This window comes from Myotis nattereri (genome assembly GCF_964212035.1).
Source record: "Myotis nattereri genome assembly, chromosome: 11".
Lineage (NCBI taxonomy): Eukaryota > Metazoa > Chordata > Mammalia > Chiroptera > Vespertilionidae > Myotis > Myotis nattereri.
The window spans coordinates 69081926-69098164 of NC_138086.1; the positions used below are offsets into that span (position 1 = coordinate 69081926).

The 16239-nt window shown below is 37.8% G+C and overlaps 1 protein-coding gene across 1 annotated transcript in view; it reads right to left on the reverse strand.

The window, feature by feature from the left end:
* Positions 1–1736: 1736 nt before the first annotated feature.
* The window catches only part of ORC5 (origin recognition complex subunit 5), a 70849-nt gene continuing 56346 nt past the window's right edge, over positions 1737–16239 (reverse strand). The window contains exons 13-14 of the mRNA XM_081101680.1: positions 11172–11284; positions 1737–2278 (exon numbers count right to left, since the gene is read on the reverse strand). Of these exons, the coding sequence (XP_080957806.1) occupies positions 2233–2278; positions 11172–11284 (159 nt within the window). The 3' untranslated portion in view covers positions 1737–2232. The remainder of the gene's footprint in view (positions 2279–11171; positions 11285–16239) is intronic.

The following is a 16239-nucleotide window of genomic DNA, read 5'->3' on the forward strand; positions in this document are numbered from 1 at the left end:
CCGTTGGGCAAGTGCAGAGCTTTAACAGCCCTGCAAGCCAGGAGTCAGGCGTCAGCAGCAAGAGCCAGACGGAACCTCTTTGTTTAGGAGTTTAAATATTAAATCTTCCGGCCCTTGCAGTGCCATGCCTATATGCCTACTCTTGCCAATGCTCTGTTCCCAGGTATGACTGACAAGCACCCTCTCCCCTTTAGATTTTATTGGGCAAGCATATAATATTCGGCCTTCCCTCTCTTCCTTTCCAGTTAATTAATAACTAGGTTAAATTATAACGATATCAAGAGTGTTTCAAAGAAAAGAGAAAAATTGAGAGCTCTTAACAGTAAAAAGTATATTCTTGAGAAAGAAAGAAAAAAAAAAAATCAGTCCTGTATTCTTTGCTCTGGATTGGTCCGAGATGGTAATCTTCGTCTGGTGGTCTGGATACTGGATGTCAGGTGATGTGGATAACAGGTGTCAGGCGGTCTGGATACATGAACATTCTTTCCTAAGTTCTTCAGAGAATGATCTACAGGCGATAGATAGATAGATAGATAGATAGATAGATAGATAGATAGATAGATAGATAGACTACTAAAAAATTCAAATTTTAAGTCCGCAGGCTAGTTAAAGCAAGGATACAATCATTTTCTCTTGCCTCAACCTACTTCATTTTAGTAATTTAGCAGCTTGACTATAATGACTCCATTTTATTTCTTGACTCTTTTCTCACTACTTTAATGACACATGGATTTCTATGTGCAGGAAATCTACGCCTGCATTTGCAATGCACATGGCTTTGCCCTGATTCTGGCTTCTCTAAACATCTTGTGGAACACAAAATTTCACCATCTTCTGGGGAACAAGAGACTCAGGGTGTGGGTGCTCTATCACTCATTGTGGATGTCATCTTTTGGGCAAGAAAGCCTACCCTTGCTGTCTTATGTAGGGAGACACAAAGGAAGTCCAGTTTTTCCCCCTCTATTCATTACCACTAAATAAATGTAAGTAGACAACTACTTCTTTTGATTCAGAAAGTGTCAGATAACCACTACATTTTTAAAAGGCTTCCTATCTGGGAGTGCTCACTGTGAGCCTTTTTCTTCATGAAAGGAATGAGCCGGAACCGGTTTGGCTCAGTGGATAGAGCCTCGGCCTGCGAACTGAAAGGTCCCGGGTTCGATTCCGGTCAAGGGCATGTACCTGGGTTGCGGGCACATCCCCAGTGGGAGATGTGCGGGAGGCAGTTGATCGATGTTTCTCTCTCATTGATGTTTCTAACTCTCTATCTCTCTTCCTTCCTCTCTGTAAAAAATCAATAAAATATGTATATATATATATATATAAAAAAGAAAGGAATGAGAGAGTAAAATGCCACAAAAATTTAAACTAGGCTCTGCAATTAGGCACTTTAAATCTGCGTAAAACAATTCAAATATTCAAATGCTAACAGAAAGCTTCTTTAAAAATATAAACAGACAAAAAAAATCAGCCCTAAGGTTCATTGATGCAATAGGGAAAAAATGTATTGTGGAACTTTAAAGTTCAATGATTAAAAAAAGAAAACTATCATGAGTATTTAAAAAGCTAGGTTGGGTGGTTAATTGCAAGAATGACCAGATAAACCTCATACAAGCACCCTAGTTAAAGTAGGCTTAGAGATGGAAAGTTGGCCTAGATCTGATCAAACTACCTTGGCCTTTTGAGAAAAGCAGGGTGAAAGATACGCACATACAAGCTTGTTTTTTTTTTTTTTTAAAGCACGCCTCTATTTATTATATTTTGCAACTATGATCTTTTAAAACAGTGGCCTTAGGAAAATCTGCTCTGGCAAGCAACTGCAGAGGCTCCTGTGGAGAGGAAGTGGAAAGACTGGGCTTATATACAAGGGCTGCTGGCACCTTCAAAGCGCAGGGGATGGTTCACAGCAAAATGTAGTCCTAAGTAAATGGGTTTCAGGCAATTTCAGTGTTAAGATAACATCATTAAGAGCAGAACAGATTGTGCTCAAACCCTGCTGTTTATAATTAACACATTGCTTCCAAATACTCCAGGGCCCCTGGTAAACAGTCTTCTGCTCACATCCACCCAGACCAATCAGAGTATTTTCATCAGATTCCATGCTGGGCCAGCACCTGTCTGGACAAATCCAGTAGAGCCAAAGAACTCCTCTCCCTGGCCAGCTAAGTAGTTGGATGAACACAGCTTGGCTTAGTCATTGTCACAGTGTCCATATGGCTTTGAAGCTTGTTTTCACAAGAAATCATACAAGTATTTTATTATGTCAAAGTTCACCGTCCTATAAACAAAAACAGATAATAGGTTAGCATCCTCACCCGCAGACTGCTCTGCTCAGCTTTACATGTATGATTCTGGGAAGCACATGCAAAATAATTCACAACTGATGGTGAATAATTCTATGGTGCTGTCAAAAGCACCATGAAAGAATTGACATTAGTTTTTCAAAATGTTACTAGGAAAAGAGATTCTTTAAAAAGTTCATTTTCCCTCTCATAAAGTTTGCTTTTCTAAAAAAAAGGAAATGAAGTTAGAACTATTCAACATTCTGCATTTCAATTATACTACAGAAAGTTTAGATTTCATTTGAAAGCTATTTGCTTTTTGTCTAATAACCAGAATAAAGTAATTAGAGATGCAAAAGTATTTAAATCTTCTTTGCTTTTGAATACTGTTTATCTTCCAAAACACCTGTTTTATCATTACAGAATGCATAGCTCATCTGTCCTCATTTGTAGTTTTCATTCTTTTCAATCTTTTAACACTGGCTGACCTGTGTGTGTATTGTAACTAAATCTGTATGATCCAAGAATACACTACAACAGACGATGTGAATGTATATTTTTGTACTCTGGTAGCAGGCAGAATAAAACAGCAGAAAGAGAAAGACATATAATTATTTTCCTTTCTCCAAACTCATTCTTCACTATAAATATTCAGACTTAGAGGTTTATTATTTGAATAAATGGTCAAAATAATTAGATATAATGATCTAGCAATGAGTATAAAATTAAAGCCTTAAAGTATTCAATTCTGCAAAAATAACCATCCGTGTGAGAATAGCCTTCTAAAGATTCACTAATTGCATGCTCTTATTTATTAAATCACCAATTAATGTTTTTGTCTATCATTTTATAATATACTTTCTAAAAATGTTTCTAAGCAAATGACTGACATATCAAATATTTTTAAAAATTTGGAATGTGGAATTATAGATACTGCTTACGAAAACACATTTAAAAATAGCTGAAATGAGATTCTATGGATATTGTGGTACCTAATGGTGGACTGAAAAATACCTTAATTGTCTTATTACAACTGTGCCTCTCTGAAGAATACTTAACCTTTCCAAATGCATAAAAACACTGCCAAAACAATTTTATTATAACTAGCAGTAATAAAACAACTAAAAATAGGTACTAAAGTTTTTTAAATCTTATCTCAGGCATAAAAACACAAAAGATATAGTTATATATCATAAAAGCTATTTTAGTTTTATGTGTTTTTCTTTCATTCAGTTCTAGAACACCTTCAACCCCTACCTCCGTCAAAATTACTAGCAACAAGGTACCACTAACAAATCATTTTTTTTTTTTTAATCATGGTATTGGTTGAAAAGATGTGTTTCAGAGGATCTTAGAAGAAAACATAGTAGCTATTTTTAACCACAGGTAAAAAGGGGAGTGAAGTTTGTACATCTCTCAAGCACCATTCCCCGTAATGACTGTGTCTTAAGGTTATAAACCTTAAGTGATAAGGTAAACTTAATGCTGTTTTAATGTCATTTTTCTTTGACATTGGGTGAAAAATAAAGTTTAGAAGAAGCTAAAGATTAAAATAATTTAACTTCCAATACTATGGGATTAGAAGACATTTGGTAGAATATTACATAGCCATACAAAATAATCAATATGAAGAGATACCTACAATACGAGGGGAAAGGAGAACAGAGAATTGTACTATGTTGTGACAGCTAAGAATAATTGTTTGTATAATGGACTAAAACTAGAAGAGAACATAAACAAATTAAAATATTTGTTACTGGTAGGACTCCTTATTTTACTTAGTAATCTATTTGTGTAACTACAACATAGTTTGTGCAATAAAATTTTTTCTAATAGAATGAATGAACTGATTTAAAAATACTAAGCATTTAAATGTATTCATTTATAAAAGCTGCATTATATTCTTCTCTGCTTTGCCACTGGGAAGTATTCAAGCAAATTGAATAACACAGTTAAAAACTTTTTATTAAAAACTAAATTAATCAGGAAAAGGATATGTAAGATCATTCCTTTAAAAAACATTTGCTGCTCAACATGTATGACTACCTTGTCTCTATCGTCCCACCATCCCCCAATATAAACAGATCACTTGGCAACTGATCCCCACATATATTATTCTAAGACATGGAAGAATTTGATAGAATAGCCTCAAGGGCAACATCGAAAATTATGTAACATATTCCAAAGATAACTTTGTGCTTTAAGAACTTGGAGACAAACAATTCACATTAAAGAAAGTTTGTCTGCTTTTTAAAAATATAATTATATTGATTTCAGAGAGGAAGAGAGGGTGAGATAGAAACATCAATGATGAGAATTATTGATCGGCTGCCTCCTGCATGCCCCCTACTGGGGATTGCACCCACAACCCTGGAACGTGGGGTTGAAGGTCACCGCTCAACCACAGAGCCCCACCAGCTGGCCTAAAGAAAGCTTTAACTTACAAAGGGAGTTATGTACTCTGCAAGTACTTTCTCTCGTTTTTCATGGTTTCAGATGTATATTAGATTCATATAAAGACATTTTTAAGATTTTGGGATAATTTTTATATACTACAGGAGATTCTTTCATAGAATCCAAATTAATTATTTTCTAAAGTAAGCATCTAAAAGGAAACAGGATAAACACAAACAGTGTTGGTGACAATTAGCCTAGGAATAATTCTTAAATCAGAATTTGCAATATTTTAATACAAGTTAATTACATGGTATACAGCTATGGATTTAATTTAGCCTTTATCCTTTCATTTCATTTTGTTGATTCTTTTATAACACCAAAATACTTCTTTCTAATGGGGTGCTATTTTATTTCCTTTTACTTTGGTGGGCAGTTCAATTCTTTTCTAGTTTGGTTCTTCTGACACTTTGCAACTGTACAACTTCAATTTGTAATCTTAAATTATCTTGTTGTGCCTTCACACTGACTATGGAGGAAAAACAAACTGGAAACCTAGAACTACCGTTCATATTAGGAACAGTCCAAGGACAATATTTAATAAGTTTCTCCGTCATCTATCTTCCCCCATACTCTACCTCTGTATCCTGGTCTCCCTTTCTAGGACCAGTCTCTTATTGCTTCTCTGTCCAAATCTTTCCACTGTTCCTTGGTCAATAAAGTTCTCTATGACCTCTATCTCTTCCATGGATTTTTTTTTTCTCTTCTGGGCTAGCTAAACTGGCTCCTCATGAGAACCAACCCTTTTCTTTAGCTCTTCCCAATGAGGTTTAGTTTAGACTCTCTCCTGCACCCCAGGTAGTCCTGTTAGGAGGGGTTAAGTCCTTGTACAAAAAAGCTCTACTTCTCCGACACTCAGACCATTCCATTCACTATCCTTTAGCCCAGCGGCTCTCAACCTGTGGGTCGCTAACAATGAAAATACATCCTGCATATCAGATATTTACATTACGATTCATAACAGTAGCAAAATTACAGTTATGAAGTAGCAACAAAAATAATTTTATGGTTGGGGGTCACCATAACATGAGGAACTGTATTAAAGGGTCACGGCATTAGGAAGGTTGAGAACCACTGCCAGCCCCTTTATCATCATTCTTACTCAATGAATAAGGTAGCATCCAGTTTAGATTACCTTTCCATCCCAAGATCTACATCAGCCTTAATGACTGCACTGCACACTTGTCTTTTTTAACCTTCAATGGTCTTCTAGGATCCATGATCAAACTGAGATGTTCTTCTCTAAGAACATATTTGTACATTCTACCCTCAGACCTCCAAACTCTTCCTCTAAGCTCTCTGGAACACCTATCAGAAAACCAGTTCATAAACCCCTTTATTTTCTCCTGATCAACAAATACTGAGTATCTACGTGCCAGGCCCTTAGCCGTCTAGTAGCTTTACTTTCTTCCTCCCTCCCTCTCCTAGCGTAGACTCCATGGTTTGCCACTTCAAGTGTTCACCAGCTAGCACTCGCTGAAATCACCTGGCAAAACCCCAATCTTATGTGATTTCAATTATATTCTTTTGCTGTCCCAGTACCCAGCATATTTCTGGAAGCTGTTGGAGAAGATCACAAGTTTCACAGATCGGTGCCACTGTAAATTCAAGGTCAGGAACCACAACTGGGGCCTCAACGCTCTCAGCAAGTTGCTTTCCTTGTCAGCACTTTCTTTCCATTCCCCACAGCAGCTATTCGAAATATCTATATTCCTCTCAAACTGCTACCACTTCTGGATTTAGCCTGAATTTCCCCCCTTCCTTTACAGGTAAAATAGGAACCTCAGATCAGAATTCCCTCAACTTTTTACTACCAAAGGGAGACACTCAACTCTATCTGAATACACTTTTCCTCTTGTTTTAATGCAAAAGGATTCTCCTCCTCAGCTAAGGCTATTTCTTCCTAAACCCCATGCTTATATACCATTCCAAGGACTTTATGATGCTTTAAATTAATCTCTCTTTGATGTGTATTAACTTTCCTTCCTTAGCAGTCCTTTCCCATCACCATCTAAATATGCTCAAATCGTTAAAAAATAATGACCCTCTCACAATACCTTTAATAGGTAATAATCCTCTCTCTTCCTCTTTATGGCAAAACATTCTAGAATATAAGCTCACAGGGATAGAACAGAGATCTGTTATACTTGTTGCTATATCCCCAAAGCCTAGCACAATGATTATAACACAATAAATGTTAAATAAAGATATCCTCCTCTCTATTTGCTGCTTCTACTTTCTTATAAGTACTGTTTAAATACACTATAATCTGACATCCACCCACTGTATTTTTGAGAGTTTCCCTGATAAAGACACAAATGACTGCTGTACTGTTAAATTGGATAGACTCCACTTTATTTCTTGGTAGCAACTGACAATTTTGACCATCATTCTGTTCCCTTAGGTTTTCCTTGTATATACTTTATAAATAACTGCTTTATCCACTTCAGCTCATATTTAACCATTTAACTCCATGGTTTTATCCTTGAAAAGCATGATTTTTAATAACATAGTGTTTTTTTAAGTACGAATTTACAATAAATTACTGATCCATTCCCTTATTTTGGACATTTAGGTTGTGTCCTGTGATCTAATTGTTGCTTCTCTGCCACAGGTGTCTGGATATGGGCCTACCTACCTCTCCTTTGGTAACTATACTTGGGATCTCTTTTCTCCACCAGGCCTCGAATATGGAATGAGACTTTGCCTCTTTAGCTCCCTCTTGCTGCTCCCAAAAGACAAGCCCACAATGGTCCCCTTTCATCTGAAGTTTTATTGCTAATCACTATAGGAAAACATGCAAAATTTATATATTTAGCATATACTAAGTTTAAAGCATTGTGCTGGGTTTGAAGTAAAGCGGGGGTTGACACAAACACAGTCTGTTTGAGCTTTGTGTACTTATACTGGAGAAAGATGAATTCTCATTATTAAGCTAATTAGTTAAAATTAGTATTAGAACATGATATTAGAACATGACAATGGGAGCTGTATAACTGTGGGGGGCTGGAGGTTGGATGGTTGTCATGGTATACTTGAGGCTTCTTCAGCCATTAGCTAAAGGAGAGGAGGAGTTGGATTCCCATCTTCACCACATATATGCAAAGATGGGGATCACAAAGTGAATATGAAGAACTGAAAAAGCCAGACAGGTTGAAGTACAAATACCTAAAAAAGAAGCCATGTGTGCTAGACATGGCAGGGCACAAAGCCAGGACCAGATCACTGGGACCTTGTAGGCTATTTCAAAGATTTTGTTTTTATTCCTATTTAGAGTTATGTAAAACTATTAAAGACTTAAGTAGGAGGGTGACATTAAATTTTTATAAGGTCATTTTGGCTATAGTGTGGACAACAAATTAAAGTAGATAGGAGACTAATTAAGAGTTACTAGAGAAGAGATGTGGTGGCTTGGTCTAGAGTCGAGGGTAACAGTACAAGTGGTAAAAGTGAATGACTTTGAGATCAGTAGGTGGGACTTCTAGGCTCAGCAGGACTAATGCTTGGATATGCAGAGTGTGAGAGAGAGAGAGCAATATCAAGAATCCCTGATTTCAGCCTGTGCAACATGGCAGACTACAGTGCTGATCGCTGAAATAAGGACATGGGAAGAAAGCTGGATCATTACGTTTTTGTTGGCCGAAGGAAGCAGAGATGAGAATTTCTGAGTTCAGTTTTGGAAATGTATTAATGTAACTGGGAAACATCCAATAAAGGTAAGGAATATTAGAAGAAAAGTCTGGCCTTTGACAATTAGGGAATTATTAATCTATAGATGGTGTTGAAATCATGAGTATACTAAAACTGACTAGGAAAAAAGGATATGAAAAAAGAGCCAAGCCTCAAGGACCAGCCACATTTAAGGTAGGGTGGATAGGATAAACTAACAAATGTGCCTTATAAAAAAAACAAAAAACAAACCAACAGCCAAAGAATAAAGAGACTGGAACCATGGGCTGTAAGAGAAGACCGTTTTAAGAAAGAGAGAACAGTGTTAGATGCCCCAGAGTGGACAAAGAGCCTAAGGAAGCAAAAGTGTCCCGGGGAAACAGGGAGAGCAGAAGGGGAAGAATCCCCTCAGAGAAGAAGAGACCCACCCTGCTGAAGAAGGAAAGAAGTTTGGCACCAACGCAGGCAGCTGAAGGAGTTCTCAACTGCTGGTCTTAATTTGTTCTGTGAAACACAGTGAATGCTGAACAAAGTGAATACAGATGTTAGCATCTGTGGTCTGAATAGAGTCAAGAATCTAGGTTGAAAAGAAGTCTGTGAACCATGTGCTCCTGTCTTCAATACATGAGGTGGAATGGCTGGGAGGTTGTTGATAATCATCAACCATAGGACAAGAGGGAAATAGAGCCAGATTGCATGAGTCTCAAAAAAGCCCACATTTTTATAAGAATTTGGGGTTAGTAACAATCTGGAAGTGGCAACAAGGAAAAAGGATGACTCAGTGGATAGAGCATCAGCCTGTGGACTCAAGGGTCCCAGGTTCGATTCCAGTCAAGGGCATGTACCTTTGTTGCAGGTACATACCCAGTAGGGAGTGTGCAGGAGGCAGCTCATCGATATTTCTAACTCTCTACCCCTCTCCCTTCCTCACTGTAAAAAAACCAATAAATTTTTTTAAAAAAAGTGCCTGCAGCCCTGGTTGGGGTTTGGGAAATAAATAGCTACCACTACAGAGAACTCTGGGGGAAGGAACATCCCAGGTAATAATCAGGTTTTCATTATGGCAGAATGTTAGGAGAGTGGAAGGGTGCGATGTGGGAAGACAGAGGTAGTTACTCTTTGGACACTGTCCATAGAAAGTGAGGAAGAATAAGAAAACAAAGGTAACAAAGCAAATTACAGAGTTGCCAAGTTCTCTGGCAAAATTCCTGCTCCCTCTGAAGTGGGAAATGAAAGTGCATTTCTCGGGCTGGGTCTAACGTCACTGACACTGTGGATTAAGTAATGCCCAATTCAGTTTGGTTCACTGACATTCTCCATACTGAGCACTCACAAACCTCTGTCCTGTTCATTATGCTGGGGCACGACCCAACACATTTAAAACAATGACAAAATTGCTGAAATAAAGGTGCTGCATCAAAAGTTATGCCTTTGATATAGGCTCTTAGATATAGAATTATTAATATCATTGTTTGGAAAAAGAAAGTTATAGCCTTATGGTCATACTGAATACAGTCAAAAAAATATTTTCCTCAATTTCTTCTGTGTAAAAATTTGCCCAATTTTTTTGTAACAACACATTTCAAAAACCTTATTTTATTTTTTAGAGTATACATGCCATCAAAATATTTCAAATACCTGCATCATATGATCACAGATCTTTTAATTCAGAAGAGACTTCAGAGTACAGGCTGCTAACCTGTACACTTCAGAACTTGAATTCATTAGAGATCTGCAGATCTATAATGTCAAGCACTGTTTTTAGCCTGAATAAATAATGTTTCATGTCTATGTGTTATTAATTCGAAATAAATGTACATATTCTCATGATTAATTTTAAAAGTATATTAAAATAAAATTTTCATATTCAAAAAGGCTGGGAAGCACTGTTTTATGGATTATCTTTTGCCACATGCCAGTCTACATTCACATTACCCCTTCCACTACAAGTCCTAACAGGTTGTTATCCAGCTGCAACCATGAGATGAAGTAATTTACTCATATAAAATGGCTGGAACATTTTCCCTAACAGCAAATACACCTCTTTATGAGAACGCGGTACATTTTTAGACAGCTCTCATTTCGACAAACAGTTCTTTCCTAGAACTTCTAATGCTCTACGATTGCTCAGAATTAGTTCCATCCATTTTGTACATGACAACCCCTGAAATACTTGAGACGATTACCCTATCCGTCATAAGGTTTTTTCTCACACCCTGTCCCTCAGTCAGACATGGTTCTCCTCATTTGACCACTGTCCTCCTGCCCTCTCCTCAGCATATACCCATTTGTTAACGCCCCTCTTAGAACTCCAGTCACAGCACACCAGATTTGGCCTGCCTAAGGCAACACAGAGTAGACAGACCTATTACATCTCTTAAATGAGACACCAGGATTTTTAAAACCATGTAGTCAGCTCAAATACCCAGAAGGTAAGCCAAGTCTCTCCCACCTTGTTTTATTACATAGGAGAGTTTTTTTGTAGTTAACTGTCCGTTAAATCTGACCTTGCTACTATGGGACCATTTTTCCATTCTGTTGTCTTTCAGAATCTTGATTTTTGCTATCCAACATCATAGCTAATTCTCCCAATTTTATGCCATTTGGAAATGCGATGAGAGGGTTCATTCTACAGTGAAACTTAATCCTCGTGGTGCTTAAATAATCTTTCCTTGCTTAAATGACTAATGACATATTAATTTTTACATTTAGTATATAATTTACATAATTCAAGACATTTTATGTTCACAATTACTCTATGCTTACCTAGCGATAGCTCTGATGAAGTCTAGAGATACTGTGCATTTGTACTTTGGTCCATCAAGCTGGTCATCATGGCCAACCAGGGTTAACAGCTGCAGGGTCACTAGAGAGGTAATCTAAATGTAAGAAAGCACTTTTATGAGAAAATGTAGCAATGAGTACATCATGTCGTTATTTCTAAAACACTTTATAGTTACTTTGAGAAAAACATATAACTGAGTTTACAAGAGTATGTACGAAGAATGTTACTACTTTGAAATGTACACAAATCTGTAGATATGCTTAATGTCCTAGCTAACCAAACTAACAGTCAATCACTAAGGATTCCATGAGAGACAGCTTTGTTCCATTAATAAGTCATATACAGCTGTTAACCTTTAAAAAACTACCAAAAAAATCACATTCCTTCTCTCTACTTAACAATTGTATGGAGTTTCTAAATACCTCAGAATATCAAATGTACACTCCCTTGAGAATCAAATTATGTAGATATGGATCTTTTTCAGAGTTGGGTAGCTGGTTAGACAAGCAATAAGAAATACATCCTTCCGACCTGGGCTTAGTCTTGCTTTAAAACTTATCACCAATTAAATAGTCAGGAAAATACCAGAAGGATTACCCCAAACTAAAAACAACCAAAGGTTTGCTATCACAAGATCCCTACTCAAGGAAATTCCTAAACTGTACCTTCAAGAGAAAAAGATACCACTTAGAAGGTCTGAAATGTAAGGAATGAAGAATAAAGTAGTATATATGGTGGTATATCTAAATAAATTTTCCTGGGTAGCTAATAACAATAATTACGTATTATGGGTTTAAAAATAGGATAGCCCAGCCAGTATGGCTCAGTGGCTGAGTGTCGACCCAGGAATCAAGAGGTCACCGGTTTGATTACTGGTCAGGGCACTATGCCCAGGTTTCGGGCTCGATCCCCAAGTAAGGGGTGTGCAAGAGGCAGCCGATCTATGTTTCTCTCTCATCGATGTCTCTTTCTCTCAATTCCTCTCCTTTCCCCTCTCTCTAAAAAAATAAGTAAAAACAGGATAAATACACAATACCAGTAATATATAAATTAGAAGTGGAGAAAATAAAATAGAAATGTTCTAAGGTCTTGTGGCATCTGAGAGAAAAATAGAAGTATTCATTAACTTTCAACTTTGGTAATTCAAGTATGAATATGCATTTATATTATAATTTTTTTACATAGCAAGTAGGAGTAGAAACAAGAATATGTACATCTAAATTAGTAGAGTGGGGGAAAAATAAATTATAAAGATTATCAATCTGAAGAAAATTAAAAGAAAACAAAAACAGGTAGGACAAATAAAAAGTATAAAACAAGATAATATAAACAAAATTACAATAGTAATTATAAGTAAACTAATGAAATACTACAAATAAAAGAAAAAGATTGATTGATTGAAAAAATAAACCAAACTATATACTGCTTAGAAGATATACATCTAGAACAGAAGACTATAAGAAGGTTAAAAGTCAAAGGACAGAATAGACACATCAAATACTAACAAAAAGAAAAATGAAGATATATTAAAACAGACTTTAAAAGAGGTTTAAAGAAAGGCCCTGAGCTCATATCTCTTACAATATGAGTTGCTTGAGACCGTTAGTATGAAGGGATGAGACAGAACAGAATGGGGAGCCAAGGGATACTGGAGTCTTTGGGGGAAAGAAAGTATTGCTGAAAGTCAAGACAACCTCGTATCCCTCCCAGTTTAGAAACAGGTAGGAATCATGATAAAAGTAGGCCTGAAATTGTAACAAGTAAGAGATACAGAAAAGAGTTTATAATAGTCTACTATGGCAAAATATATTCATTAACTTCTATCCATTTGCTAAATAAAGTAGGTTAGTAATAGCATTTGAAACTCATACATTAATCTCCCTTTATTATTATTTTTAAATATATGTTTATTGATTTCAGAGAGGGAGAGGGAAAGATAGAAATATCAATGATGAGAAAGATGCATTGATCAGCTGCCTCCTGCACATCCCTACTGGGGGTCAAGCCCACAACCCGGACATGTGCCCTTGACCAGAATTTAACCTGGGACCTTTCAGTCCACAGACCAACGCTCTACCCACTGAGCCAAACCAGGTAGGGCTCCCTTTATTAACTAGAGGCCTGGTGCACAAATTCATGCACAAGTGGGGTCCAGTCGGCCCCAGGTTGATTGGGCCAGGCTGGCCAGGGGGAGGGGCCCTTGACGGTTGGCAGGCTGGCCCCACCTCCTGGACAAACTCCCGTTGAACTCCCAGTAGAGGAGACAATCTGCATATTCCCCTTTTATTACATAGGATGGCAGGTTTCTTTAGTTCTTTTTCTTTTAATATAAAAGAAATTACTGATTACCTTTTACTTTGCCAAGGCATTTATTTATAACTAGAGGCCTGATGCACAAAATTCGTGCAAGAGTAGGCCTTCCTTTCCCCAGCTGCCTGCACCCGGGAACCAGGCTTCCCTCTGGCTGCCTGGACCCGGGACCCGGGCTTCCCTCTGGCTGCCAGCACCCAGGACCTGGGCTTCCCTCCGGCTGCCAGCACCTAGGACCTGCGAGGGAAGCCCTGCCCACCTGTTGCAGACTGCTGGTTGGTGGCCTGGTCTTCCCTCTACAGGGTGATTGTGGAGCCCCCGGATTGATTGCCCTGCCAGCCATTTGCCTGGGCCTCCCTCTGCGGGGCAATCATGGGGTGATGGCTGGGCTCCCGACCAATCGGATTGCACCTGCCTTGGCTGGCCTGGTGCCAGTGGGTGTCATAGCGTGGTCCCGGATGGTTGTCCAGATGGTTGTTGTTATTCTGCTGTTCAGCTGTTCAGTCAATTTGCATATTATGCTTTTATTATATAGGATAGTATTATAACTTCTACTTTCCTGTGCTCCAAATACCCTGATATATTTGATCAATTCTTTAACTTGAATAATATACTACATTACTCTACTTTCATACTTGTCAAAAACACAAAATCTGCCCTTGAGTTAAAATTTCAAGAATATTTTCAGGTACCTTACAGTACTATATTACTTTAACCACATTAGTTACAACAAATTTCCAAAGGCAGTAAGTTGAACCAGAGAGCTCCTTAAAGTCACTCAGTTCTACCAGGATTTCATGGATAAATTAATCATGTAAATTGTGCAAAAAATACAGTATCATTTCAAGATGTAGCAGTCAAAAGGCATTTCCAAAATATTAAGATAATTGCTCAACTTGGGGGGAAGGGATCTGATCTAGGAAAAGCTAGTACAAAAAAAATTTAAGCCAAAACGGAGTAAATTAGGTTGTGATTTTTCACATTAAAAAATACCAATTTCAGCCGAAACCGGTTTGGCTCAGTGGATAGAGCGTCGGCTTGCGGACTGAAAGGTCCCAGGTTCGATTCCGGTCGGGGGCATGTACCTGGGTTGCGGGCACATCCCCCAGTGGGAGATGTGCAGGAGGCAGCTGATCGATGTTCCTCTCTCATCGATGTTTCTAACTCTCTATCTCTCTCTCCCTTTCTCTCTGTGAAAAATCAATAAAATATATTAAAAAAAAAAAACAACAATTTCAAAGATTTGTTTTGTTATTCCCTGACTTTATCATATGAACACAAAAACAAAATGCAAAGTTTAGGAGAACATTCCACAATGTACTGTACAAATGCATCAACAATTTATTTATTTATTTTTTATATATCTTTATTGATTTCAGAGAAGGGAGAGGGAAAGAGAGATAGAAACATCATTGATGAGAAAGAATCATTGACTGCCTGCCTCCTGCAAGCCCCATACTGGGGATCTCGCCTGCAACCCGGGCATGTGCCCTTGACTGGAATCAAACCTGGGCCCCCTCAGTCCTCAGGCAGACGCTCTACCCTCAGAGCCAAATCAGCTAGGGCTAAACAATTTTTTAAAAAATGGTAGGCTAAACAATTCACCATAGCTAAGATTTGGAAACAGCCTAAGTGCCCATCAGCAGATGAGTGGATTAAAAAACTGTGGTACATCTACACAATGGAATACTATGCTGCTGTAAGGAAAAAGGAACTCTTGCCTTTTGCAACAGCATGGATGGAACTGGAGAGCATTATGCTAAGTGAAATAAGCCAGTCAGAGAAAGATAAATACCACATCATCTCACTCATTTGTAGAATATAGAAAACAACATAGACTGATGAACAGGGACAGATCCAAAGACAGAGAAACAGTGATCAGACTATCAATCCCCAGAGGGAAAGTAGGGGAGGGTGGGGGTAAGGGGAAGAGATCAACCAAAGGACTTGTATGCATGCATATAAGCCAAACCAATGGACACGGACAACAGGGGGATGAGAGCATGGGGGGGGGGGGGGGATGAGGACACATTTGTAATACCTTAACCAATAAAGAAATTTTTTTTAAAAATGGTAGGCTGAGTCTTACTGCTCAGTGTTACAAAGTGTAGATTCTGTGGTGCATTACTATTAAGTAAGATATGGCAAGGCTATGTTGTCAAGCCATGATTGGATAGAGTATTATTAATCAGCAAAAGGGTAAAGCCCTCTCTCACCTAAACCTGTCCCTCAGATGCACTCCATGTAGATTTGTAGTAAAAAACACTTTAAGGAGGGGAGCAGCTGTCTTTCCTCTCCCTGCCCTGCCCTCTCACTTGCATCTCAATGCAACACCTTGGGAAGGAAGCCCTGGAAATGACCTTCCTTTCCTGTTTGATGGAAGCATCAAAGGTGAAGTACAGCAAAAGACGTGAACAAAACAAATGTGTTTGTGGAGTGTGGGGAGAGAGGATGTGTTTACTGTGCTGAGAGATCTGTACCAACAATTTAAAAGTACTTTGCCAGTTTATTAAAATATTGCTAGAGAAAAACTGAAAAAAAATCAAGTACAAAGATTAACTTATTCACCAACACTGTGAATCTGACATATTACTTTATACCTAAATAAGAAGTTCTGGAAAAATATATACAACTTTGGGAAAATTATTTCTATGCATGTAGAAGTTCAAGAATATCCACCTTCTCCATTATTCTATTCTTATTTTTTTTGCAATTGCATATTCATTAAACTCTTGAGGA